The 12,117-nt window shown below is 44.9% G+C and overlaps 1 protein-coding gene across 1 annotated transcript; it reads right to left on the reverse strand.

The window, feature by feature from the left end:
• Positions 1-421: 421 nt before the first annotated feature.
• LOC145390255 (protein FAM200B-like) lies at positions 422-1,090 on the reverse strand. The gene has a single exon (XM_080265240.1). It carries the CDS (start codon positions 1,088-1,090, stop codon positions 422-424), a length of 669 nt encoding a protein of 222 aa, XP_080121366.1.
• Between the last annotated feature and the right edge of the window lie 11,027 nt (positions 1,091-12,117).

The raw sequence follows: 12,117 nt of genomic DNA on the forward strand, positions 1-12,117 counted from the left end.
TCACAGTAGTCCAGAACACTGCTAGTGACTGTTTCATCATGTTGCACCTCGATGAGCTCCTCTTGCAGGTTTGGGATGGAAGACTCTTCTTCTGGGAGGTCTTCGACGTGGACATCGAAGGGTCTGGCACCCATTTGTATTTCTCATGCAACTCTTCATCCGGAATATATGTCAAACTCCTCACTCAGCTTCTCAAGGTGCTCATCAATACACTTTGTTCGTCCAGAAGCGTGACGTCTTCATCTTCCTGAAAAAGGTTCGAAAGTGGAAAGGACGCAGTTTTCCCCCGCTCAGTCTTTCCCTTCCACGACCTCAGTTTCGCCTTGAATGCCTTGAGCTTTTCTGACACAAAGAGATGAGTTGTTTCTGTTCCTTGCGTGGATATATTCAGCAGATTTAACACTGTAAATATGTCTGTTGATTATGCCAGTTTAAGCAACCACCTTGGTTCTGTAAACCTTGATGCCAATGCATGTTTCTTCTCGTTCAAGAAGATTTCAACCTCTGCACGCATTTCAAACACTCTCTGGAGCACTTTCCCTCGGGACAGCCACCTGACACAAGAGTAGTAAAGCAGGTGTTCATATTCCGACCCCATGTCAGAGCACATCTGACTGAACAGTCTGGAATTCAGAGCTGATGGTTTAATAAAATTCACTATTTGAATCACATCTTTTATCACAGAGTTAAGCTCAAGTGACAGTTTCCGGGAGGCAAGGTTTTCCCGGTGAAGCAGACAGTGAGTCACTATCACTGCGGTGTTGACTTGTTTCACCCTAGCGGTGAAACCCTGATGTGCCCCTAGCATTGCAGGTGCACCATCCGTGCACACACTGAAGCACTGATCCCAGCTGAGGCCTTCTTTCTTGATGAAGCTGTCAACCAACTTGAACAGATCTTCACCTGTTGTTGTCGTCTCCAGTCGTTTACAGAACAGGAAGTTCTCTTCCATGTCATTCTTCCCTTGGTACCGCACATATACCAAGAGCTGTGCATCGTTACTGACGTCAGTTGACTCATCCAACTGCAAGCTGAAGTTTCCGCTCTCCTTGATGGCAGCCACTACCAGTTCTTTGATGTCTTCCGACATCCCTTGAATCCGTCGGCTAATTTTGTTGTCTGACAGTGGAATAGTTTATTCATTTTTTTTTTCACCGCATCATCTCCGCAAATAGTACAAACCACATCAAGGACTGCTGGCTTCACCAACTTTTCCCCAGTTGTATGTGGCTGTTTACACTTAGCAATTCTTTTTGCAACCAGATAGGATGCAATTGTTGCTTGTCGAACAGAATACACTCCTGTGTTGATAGGGGTGTCTAACCGCTGACGCTGCAGTTGTTCTTTCCTCTTCAAATACTGGCGGTCTTTCCCCGCCAGCGTCGGGTGTTTTCCGTGGAGATGGCGCTCGAGCTTGTTTTCTTTAAGCGACTCATGGCTGAGCACTTCCCCACATCTAACACATTGAGGTTTTTCCACCCCACGATCAATGAGAAGCATAAACCCAATGTCAAGGAATTCTTCTTTGTACACACGCTTTCTGGACATCACTGAAGAATCTGAAATGAAATATATACTTGCTTAATAATAAATCAGACAAAGAATGCTATTTGGTACCGTCAGCCAGGAGGGGAGAGGGGGAGGGGGCCAAGGAAAGAGGAGGGGAAGGAGCCAAGGAAAATGAAGGAGGGTAGGAGGCCAAGGAAAGAGGAGGAGGGGAGGGGGCCAAGGAAAATGAAGGAGGGGAGGGGGCCAAGGAAAATGAAGGAGGGGAGGGGGCCAAGGAAAATGAAGGAGGGGAGGGGGCCAAGGAAAATGAAGGAGGGGAGGGGGCCAAGGAAAATGAAGGAGGGGAGGGGGCCAAGGAAAATGAAGGAGGGGAGGGGGCCAAGGAAAATGAAGGAGGGGAGGGGGCCAAGGAAAATGAAGGAGGGGAGGGGGCCAAGGAAAATGAAGGAGGGGAGGGGGCCAAGGAAAATGAAGGAGGGGAGGGGGCCAAGGAAGAGGAGGAGGGGAGGGGGCCAAGGAAAATGAAGGAGGGGAGGGGGCCAAGGAAAATGAAGGAGGGAGGGGGCCAAGGAAATTGAAGGCGGGGAGGGGGCCAAGGAAGAGGAGGAGGGAGGGAGCCAAGGAAAATGAAGGAGGGGAGGGGGCCAAGGAAAATGAAGGAGGGGAGGGGGCCAAGGAAGAGGAGGAGGGGAGGGGGCCAAGGAAGAGGAGGAGGGGAGGGGGCCAAGGAAAGAAGAGGAGGGGAGGGGGCCAAGGAAAGAGGAGGAGGGGAGGGGGCCAAGGAAAGAGGAGAGGAAGGAGCCAAGGAAAATGAAGGAGGGGAGGGGGCCAAGGAAAGAAGAGGACGGGAGGGGGCCAAGGAAAGAGGAGGACGGGAGGGGGCCAAGGAAAGAGGAGGAGGGGAGGGGGCCAAGGAAAGAGGAGGACGGGAGGGGGCCAAGGAAAGAGGAGGAGGGGAGGGGGCCAAGGAAAGAAGAGGACGGGAGGGGGCCAAGGAAAGAAGAGGACGGGAGGGGGCCAAGGAAAGAAGAGGACGGGAGGGGGCCAAGGAAAGAAGAGGACGGGAGGGGGTCAAGGAAAGAGGAGGGGGAGAGATAAAGAGGAAAGGGGGCAAGGAAAGAGGAGGAGGGGAAGGGGACAAAGAAAAAAGAGGGGGAAGGGAGGGACAAGGAAAAAGAAGGGGGAGGAGTAAAAAGGAGGAAGGGAGGGGACAAGGAAAGAGGAGCAGGGGGGGGGGTCAAAGAAAAAGGAGGGAGAGGAGGCAAGAAAGAGGAGGAAAGGAGGACAAGGAAAAGGGAGGGGGAGGAGTAAAGAGGATGGGGAGGGGGTCAAGGAAAGAGTAGGAGGGGGAGGGGGCAAGGAAAGTGCCCCCTTCCCCTCCTCCTCTTCCCTTGCCCCCCTCCTTCTCCTCTTTCCTTGTCCCCCTCGCTCTCTAAATATAGTGAACTGTGCCTTTCACTGACATACTTTGGTGCAATATTTCGTCGGCAAGTGAAATAGTTTCTTTCTCATATTTACAAGTTGGTAAAGAGTGTTTGCCGTTACGACCGTACAGCTGGAGTGGTGGCCTGTATGAGACGTGCCTCCGCCCACAGCCATACAGCGTGTTAGTAAAAACATCAGCGGAAAATCCGTAGACTTGTGGCGGAATTCGTAGTAAAGAAAAATATATAAACGTAATTGTTGATTTATGTTTATATATTTATGTATATATTTATTTATATATAATTATAAGAATGTATATTCAATGTTGGTATTCCTGAGTGCCGTACGCGTTTGGTACGTGAATAACATCTTGTGTCCTGCAAACGTGAACCGTCCACGTTCAGTCTGAGCCAGGACTTTTATCAGCAGTATATAACACGAGGGAGGTGAATGCAAGAGTTTTAGTGGAGGTCTGAGTCTGGTGAATGTTGATGGTGGAGAGTGGAATCTGAAGCAGCTGCTGTTTGCAGATGATACTGCACTGGTGGCTGATTCAGAGGAGAGATTGAGACAGTTGGTAGAGGAGTTTGGAAGGGTGTGTGAAAGGAGGAAATTGAAAGTAAATGAGAATAAGAGTAAAGTGATGAAGTGTACGAGGTTGGTAGATGGTAGGGGGATGAATATAGGTTTGAATGGCGAGTTGCTTGAGGAGGTAGAGTGTTTTAAATATCTAGGGTCACATGTTGCTGTGGATGGAAGAATAGATGCAGAAGTGAAGTTTAGAATAAATGAAGTAGGAAAGGTGCTGGGAGGAATGAAAAAAGTGTTTAAATGTCGTTCGCTTAGAATGGATGTAAAGAGAAGGCTGTATGAGGGTGTTGTGGAACCGACTGCGTTATATAGGGCTGAAACATGGAATATGGGTGTAGCAGAGAGGAAAAGTTTGAATGTAATGGAGATGAGGTGTCTGAGGAGTATGTGTGGAGTGACGCGTATGGATCGGGTGCGAAATGATGAAGTGCGAAGGAGAACTGGAGTTGTTCGGGAGATGGCTGGTAGAGTTGAGCAGAGGGTGTTGCGATGGTTTGGGCATATGGAGAGAATGGATAATGAACGATTGGCGAAAAAGATAACTAGATCTGATGTGAGAGGTGTAAGGCTGAGAGGAAGACCACGAATAGGATGGATGGACAGTGTGAAGAGAGCGCTGGATGCGAGAGGGATGTCTGTTGAGCAAGGAAGAGTGGCTGTGCGTGACAGAAATGGGTGGAGAGAAATTGTGAATGAATAAGTGATGACGCAGCCCTGAGGGGATATTCTCCCGCATTTGGTCTGATCAGCAATTTCAGGTCAGGTGCGGGTAAGGGGATGGGTCTGTTATGATGTGGCAGGGGTAAAGCAGCTCTGCTGTCGGGCCCTGCTGCGGATATCACTGATTGCATTGCGCAGTTGACCCTTGTGCGGTGTGGTGCGGTGAGGATCTGTCCGTTCTCCCCTTTGGGGCTAAGATGCGAATGAATGTGTTTGAATGGATGAGTAAATGGGGAGTGTGTCGTCCTGTCTCGGCTACCTCCCTTTCCTTGGGGGAAGCAGCCTAGGTATATAGATAGATAGATAGATATAACACGATCTCCAAAATCCTCAGCCAATATGTGAATATATGCTGCAAACATCTCAGAATCAGGAATTGAACATGTTTGATATTTTGAGGGCTTGGCGACCCCAGGGTTGGGAGAGGGGGAGTTGGAGAGTAAAAGAAACTGCAGCATGGTTAAGAGATGTGATTGTGAGAGAGAGGGAGAGAGGGCCATGAGTTAGAGTGAAGAAGAAACTGCAGCATGGATAAGAAATATGAGTCAGAGTGAGTGAGTGAAAGCGTCCATGAGTTAGAGTGAAGAAGAAACTGCAGTATGGTTAAGAGATAGCCTATGATGGAGAGAGAGAGAGAGAATGCGCGTGAGTCAGAGAGTAGAAGAAGAAGAAGCTACAGTATGGTTAAGAGATGTGATTGATGGACAAGTGACGATGGCAGGTCCAATAGTTAGCGTGGCCACCAGTTCACAGTATAATTAAGCCTGTTGTTTATATATCATGTTGGTGTTGTCATTGGCCATACTCCTGTATCTAGTGTTGTAAGGTATGTTTGGCAACACAATACCGGGTATTTCTACTAGCACGATTTATGTTTAAATACCATCATTATTATTATTACCGCCACCACAACCACCACCACCATTATCGTCATCATCATCATCTCCTCCTCCTCCTCCTCCTCCTCCTCCTCCATCATCATCATCATCATCATCATCATCGGCGACGCCTTGTTCCCCCTGGCTGTTTGAATCTGGCATAAATGTTTGTGGTGCTGCCTCATCCTATCGCTAAGTAGGATAGTTAACATGATGGTTGTAGTATAGCATAAGCTGATTATCATACAGTTAATGTGTCCTGCAGTATTTATTATTATTATTATTATTATTATTATTATTATTATTATTATATTACTCAGTCATAGCCCAAATACTTAGTTGTGTTACGTGTAATTCGAATGAGTCTCCTTGGTTACTAGTCAGATCAACCCTCCACAACTTGAATACTAAGTCGTGGTTACATAAAATTCAATGAGCCTTAAGGTAAGAATGAGTCTCCTTGGTTACTAGTCAGATCAGTCCACACCCTGAATACTAAGTTATGGTTACGTGAAATTTGATGAGCCTTAAGGTAGGAGTGAGTCTCCTTGGTTACTAGTCAAATCAATCCCCCACCTGAATATTAGGTGGTTACGTGAAATTCGTGGAGCCTTAGTTATGGGTAATGTGAATCTCCTTGGTTACTAGTCAAATCAATCCCCAACCTGAATACAGTATTAGGTTATGATTCCGTGAAATTCGATGAGCCTTAGTTATAAGGTAATGTGAATCTCCTTGGTTACTAGTCAAATCAATCCCCCACCTGAATACAGTATTAGGTCACGGTTACGTGAAATTCGACGAGCCCTAATTATGGGGTAATGTGAATCTCCTTGGTTACTAGTCAAATCAACCTTCCAAACTGACTACACTTGGCTATCAACCCAGCTGAAATGGCATAGGGATCATTATCAGATAAGAATAAACGTCTTTTTGTTTATCTATCTATCTATTGCCAGACGCCTTAATCCTGTAAGGGGTGGCCACAAACGAATCGCCTCCATGTCATCATGTCTCCCGTCATTTCACTGCTCTTCTCCAAGCTCACATCCCCCTCTTTCATATACCTGTCTATCCCATCCCTCCATCTCATCCTCGGCCTCCTCTCCCTTTCCTCCCCTCCACCTCACTCACATACACTCCTTGTCGGTCTCTCATCCTTTGCACATGGCCAAACCACCGCAGTGTCTTTCTCCTAACGCATTCTATCACGTTCGCATCCACACCACAATGCTCCTTCACGTCTTCATTTGTCAGTTTCTCCATGAAACTCCACATGAATGCATACACATACATAAATTTATATACACATACATACACATCCACACCACAACACTCCTTCACTTCCTTATTTGTCAGTCTGTCTCTCCATGTAACTGTACATGAAAACATACATACACATACATAAACTTATATACACATACAGACACACCCACATCCACACCACAACACTCTTTCACTTCCTTATTTGTCAGTCTGTCTCTCCATGTAACTGTACATGAAAACATACACACACATACATAAACTAATATACACATACATACACATCCACTTCCACACCACAACACTCTTTCACTTCCTTATTTGTCAGTCTGTCTCTCCATGTAACTGTACATGAAAACATACACACACATACATAAACTAATATACACATACATACACATCCACTTCCACACCACAACACTCTTTCACTTCCTTATTTGTCAGTCTGTCTCTCCATGTAACTGTACATGCTCCTCTCAAATAACTCGTTTCCACTGCTCTCACTCTGGCCTTGTGTCCCTCCAACAATAAACCAACGTGGTTTGGGTAAAGGTTTGATGTGTTGCTCAGTAGTACAGTATCTCAGGTGACAGGCAAAGAGAAAGCTGCCCTAAATAATCACCGTGAAAGATGACTGTAGTTGGTGCACCTTAACTTGGTGCAAAATGTTGTCCTTTGGCAGCTTATTTCACGTAGCAGGTGGCTGAAAAAGTGTGTGTGTGTAAACAAGAAATGGTGTAGTGCTTGTAGTGGACATCTACGTACATACATCATACATACATACATACATACATACATCATACATACATATTCACACATACTGTACATACATAGACATGCATACATACATACATACAAATACATGCACACACACATTGTACATACATACCATCAGTTTGGAAGAACGGTGTAATTGTTAAAGTTCCGAAGAAGGGAGACCTGAGTGAATGTGGTAATTGGAGGGGAATCTCTTTGTCACCGATAGCTTTGAAAGTTTTCAGTAGAGTGTTGTTAAATAGGTTGGAGCCGGTGGTTGAGGGTATTCTGAGGGATGAACAGGCTGGTTTTAGAAAGGGACGTGGTTGCAGTGATCAGATCTTTATAGTTAGGCATTTGATGCAGCAAGTTAATGAAATGAGAGTACCGTTAAGTCTTTGTTTTGTTGATTTTGAAAAGGCTTTTGATAGTGTTTCGAGAGAGTCTATGGGGAAGATCATGAGACATTATGGAATACCAGAGGAGTTTGTGAGGGTCATTATGAACATGCATGAGGACACATTTTGTAAAGTGATGGTTGATGGTTGTCTGAGTGATTCGTTTGAAGTCAAGTCCGGAGTAATTCAAGGTGGTGTTCTATCGCCTTTACTATTTATATTGGTCATTGATTACATTATGAAACGCGTTGGAACAGAAACCGGTGCAGGTATACTTTGGGGAGAGAACAGGAAACTTTTGGATTTAGATTATGCAGATGATATAGTTTTGATTTGTGATGGGCCAGAAGAGATGCAGAGAGTGTTGGACTGTTTGGTGAGTGAAGGTCGCAAGGTGGGTTTGGTTATTAATTGTGGAAAAACTGAAATAATCAATATGAATATGGAAAATGCGCAGGAATGTGTAATTGGAGGTATGGTTGTAAAGCAAGTTGATAGGTTTAAATATTTAGGTACTTATTTAGCCAAGGATGGTTCTTTGAACTTTGAATTTGAGGAAAGGTTAAAGAAGGCTAATCAGGCAATGGGAATGCTTAAAAATATTTGGAATAAAAACAATTTCTCTGTGCATACAAAAATCAAACTTTATAAGGTAATGGTTAGGAGTATCTTAATTTATGGACACGAGTCTTGGTACAGCACAGTGACTATGGAAAATAAATTCTTGGTGTTTGAAAATAAAGCACTTAGAAGAATATTAGGAGTTAAGTGGTGGGAAAGGATACCAAATAGTAGAATTAGAGAAATAACGGGAGTGCAGCCGGTCGATGAATATGTTAGGTTCTCACGATGGAAGTGGCTAGGACATGTGTATGGGAGACAGGGAATAGTACGAGGTACACCAGGGTGGGTGGCACTTGGTAGGAGAGGTAGAGGAAGGCCAAAAGAGACGTGGGTGAGGACAATGAGACGGGAAGCTGGAGATGAGTGTTGGGGAGATCTTGAGGAGTTAGCACAAGATAGGATGTGGTGGTGTGAGTTCATCGAGGCCCTATGCATCCCCGAGGGTGCCACAGGAAATGATTGATTGAGTGATAATTCAAGATCAGGATGGTGATAGTGTTGAGCCCCCTCCCACTCTCTCTCTCTCTCTCTCTCAGTGGACACACACACACACACACACACACACACACACACACACACACACACAATGAATCATGGAATGAATACTAAATGATGGCAGCGGGCGTATTCAGAGGGTTAAGGCATACCAGAGCCAAGGGGGGGTAACTCCAATATTTGTCCCTCACAGAAAAATGGAAAGGAAAAAAAATAGTCGAGTCGATGTATATTTTAACCCCCGAAGCTATAACATTTTTTATATATTTTTTTTTCCCATCTCCATAGTAATTTTTCTAAGTATTTCAAGGACATTCAGTAGTCAGCACGTTTATTATGCCCTGACCTGACCCGTCCTGTTATAAAAATACCTTAAATTATATACAGATAGTACAAGTAAGTGGCATGGCATATGGGAACTTTTTTTTTTTATGCGAGGAAGAAGGAACCCAAGGCCAGGTGAACCCTTTTAGCCGCCAACCATTAGTTTTGTGTGTCATTCTGGTTAGCCTATCCAGATTATATTAGGTCAGGGTAGACTGGTGAAAATTTCTTTGTTAAATCTTGACTGACGTTCTAGTCGGGTAAGGAGGCACCCTAACACCTCTTCCTTAACGATTTATTTTAAGGACTTAGGCCCGTATTCTCGTCGGGTAAGGAGGCTTCTTAACACCTCTTCCTTAACGATTTATTTTCCAAACTACTCATTAACATCCTGTGGTTTGCGTCTTATGTCTCTAATATCGACACAGATTGCATGACTAACACACGACAGTGTAGTAACGGAGCAGAATCGGAAATAAGTCGGTAAGAAGGAGGTGTTAGTAAGCTTCCTAACCGCACAAAAATACCGCCCTTGGGGTTTAATTCCAGCTAACGCCAGACGATTTTATTCATCTCAGAAAATTCCACACGACTACAAATGCTGAGAATTACTTGTGTTAGTGCCTTGGCTGAGAATTACAAAGCTCTCAAGTTTTATTCCCAATTAAAAAGCTCTCAAGTTTTATTCCCAATTAAAAAGCTCTCAAGTTTTATTCCCAATTAAAAAGCTCTCAAGTTTTATTCCCAGTTAAAAAGCTCTCAAGTTTTATTCCCAATTAAAAAGCTCTCAAGTTTTATTCCCAATTAAAAAGCTCTCAAGTTTTATTCCCAATTAAAAAGCTCTCAAGTTTTATTCCCAATTAAAAAGCTCTCAAGTTTTATTCCCAATTAAAAAGCTCTCAAGTTTTATGCCCAGTTACAAAGCTCTCAAGTTTTATGCCCAATTACAAAGCTCTCAAGTTTTATGCCCAATTACAAAGCTCTCAAGTTTTATGCCCAATTACAAAGCTCTCAAGTTTTATGCCCAGTTACAAAGCTCTCAAGTTTTATGCCCAGTTACAAAGCTCTCAAGTTTTATGCCCAATTACAAAGCTCTCAAGTTTTATGCCCAGTTACAAAGCTCTCAAGTTTTATGCCCAGTTACAAAGCTCTCAAGTTTTATGCCCAGTTACAAAGCTCTCAAGTTTTATGCCCAGTTACAAAGCTCTCAAGTTTTATGCCCAGTTACAAAGCTCTCAAGTTTTATGCCCAATTACAAAGCTCTCAAGTTTTATGCCCAATTACAAAGCTCTCAAGTTTTATGCCCAATTACAAAGCTCTCAAGTTTTATGCCCAATTACAAAGCTCTCAAGTTTTATGCCCAGCAGCTCCAGGGAAACGAATCACAGACGTAAAAATGTGAGTGATGAATTCCCCATTAAACAGGATGTACGACCCAGACTTCTTTACCAGGCACGACTGAACCCCACCCCTTCCCTACCGTCCCCCGCCACCCCTTTTCTACCACCCCACCACCCCTTTCCTACCACCCCACCACCCCTTTCCTACCACCCCCACCACCCCTTTTCTACCACCCCACAACCCCTTTTCTCCCACCCGCCACCCTTCTCCCACCACCCCTTCCCTACCGTCCCCCGCCACCCCTTTTCTACCACCCCACAACCCCTTTCCTACCACCCCACCACCCCTTTCCTACCACCCGCCACCCTTCTCCCACCACCCCCGCCACCCCTTTTCTACCACCCCACCACCCCTTTCCTACCACCCGCCACCCCTTTCCTACCACCCGCCACCCTTCTCCCACCACCCCCACCACCCCTTTCCTACCACCCCCCACCACCTCTGCCTTAACCTCACACCACCCCTCCCTACCACCCCCTTGTTACCACCCCCCTACGTCCCCCTTACCATTACCTCTCCCCCCCCCCTGCTGTGGAGGTGGTAATCTGATGGCATAGGGATGGTGTGTCCTTACTTGAGCCGATTTAACTTCTTTGCCTCCATGACGTCTTATTTAACGCCTTCCATGGCACCTGCACACGACTTTATTCATCTTAACCCTTTCAGACCGGTGATGTGTTTATTGATTTATTTCTGCAACCTTCAGAAGAATTTATTTAACTTTGAGATAGATGGTGTCAAGATGTATATGAGAGAGTAGGTGTTAATTGGGGGGAGGGCAGCGAGATGGCAGAGGACAGAGCGACATGGAGGTGATCTGTTTGTAGCCGCCCCTTACGGATTTAAGGCGTCTTGCAGTAGATGTTTATAGACAGATAGATAGAATAACCTCTCGTACAAAAGAGTTGAGTGAAGGCTATGTCTGACCCATCCAGTTGCAATCCCACGTAAGCTGAATAAAACTGACCTTAGAAAGCACGAGTAAAATGCAATGGCGTCCTTGTAGTGCCAGAGGTAAGCCTGGCACTACAATGGCCTCATATTTTAGTCATCCCTCTCATGGGCTCGTTTTCGTTCTCTTATTTTCTCGTTCTCTTATTTTTAGTCGAGGTATCGCCGAGTGATTTTATTCAACTTTTGAAAAACCCATTGCATTAATTAGTGTGTGTGTGTGTGTGTGTGTGTGTGTGTGTGTGTGTGTGTGTGTGAATTACGAATTTTAACGTTTAAATTTTGAGTTTTGACATTAATTTTTATTTTATTTCCTTCGACTTGAATTATGAATTTTGATTTTCAAACAGTGACTTTTTGAATTTTTGCTTTTGACTTGAATGGTGACTCAGGTTTTGAAATTTGGCGTTTCAGTTTTGAATTTCGACTTACCTTGGGGGGAGAGAGAGAGAGAGAGAGCGAGCAAAGAGGACGTGAGGGGGGTAACGGGCAGTAGGGGCATGAGGGGACGAGGGAAGGGTGTGTAGCGTGAGGGGGCGTGAAGATGCAAGGAGGTGTGAGGGAGGGGAAAGGGGAAGGAGATGTGAGGGGGCGTGTTTTTCTGTCCATGTCTTTAGCTAATAGAATTGTTTTGTTAATCTTCCCTATACTAGACAACCACAAATGGACCAACGGCTCTGTTGCTGTTTGCTTTCCTTTGTACTCCTTTGTATATACATAACATGGAAGGCAATAATAAGCAGCTGTAAAAAATAAATGATGCTAATCTAATAATACAGGGC

The sequence above is a fragment of the Coenobita brevimanus genome, unplaced genomic scaffold, assembly GCF_032717465.1.
Source record: "Coenobita brevimanus isolate Jiangsu-jjx unplaced genomic scaffold, ASM3271746v2 jjx.HiC_scaffold_3718, whole genome shotgun sequence".
NCBI classification, from domain to species: Eukaryota; Metazoa; Arthropoda; class Malacostraca; order Decapoda; family Coenobitidae; genus Coenobita; species Coenobita brevimanus.

Coding starts and splice junctions, on each gene's coding strand:
- LOC145390255 (XM_080265240.1), bottom strand. CDS start 1,090: ATGTCGGAAGACATCAAAGAACTGGTAGTGGCTGCCATCAAGGAGAGC.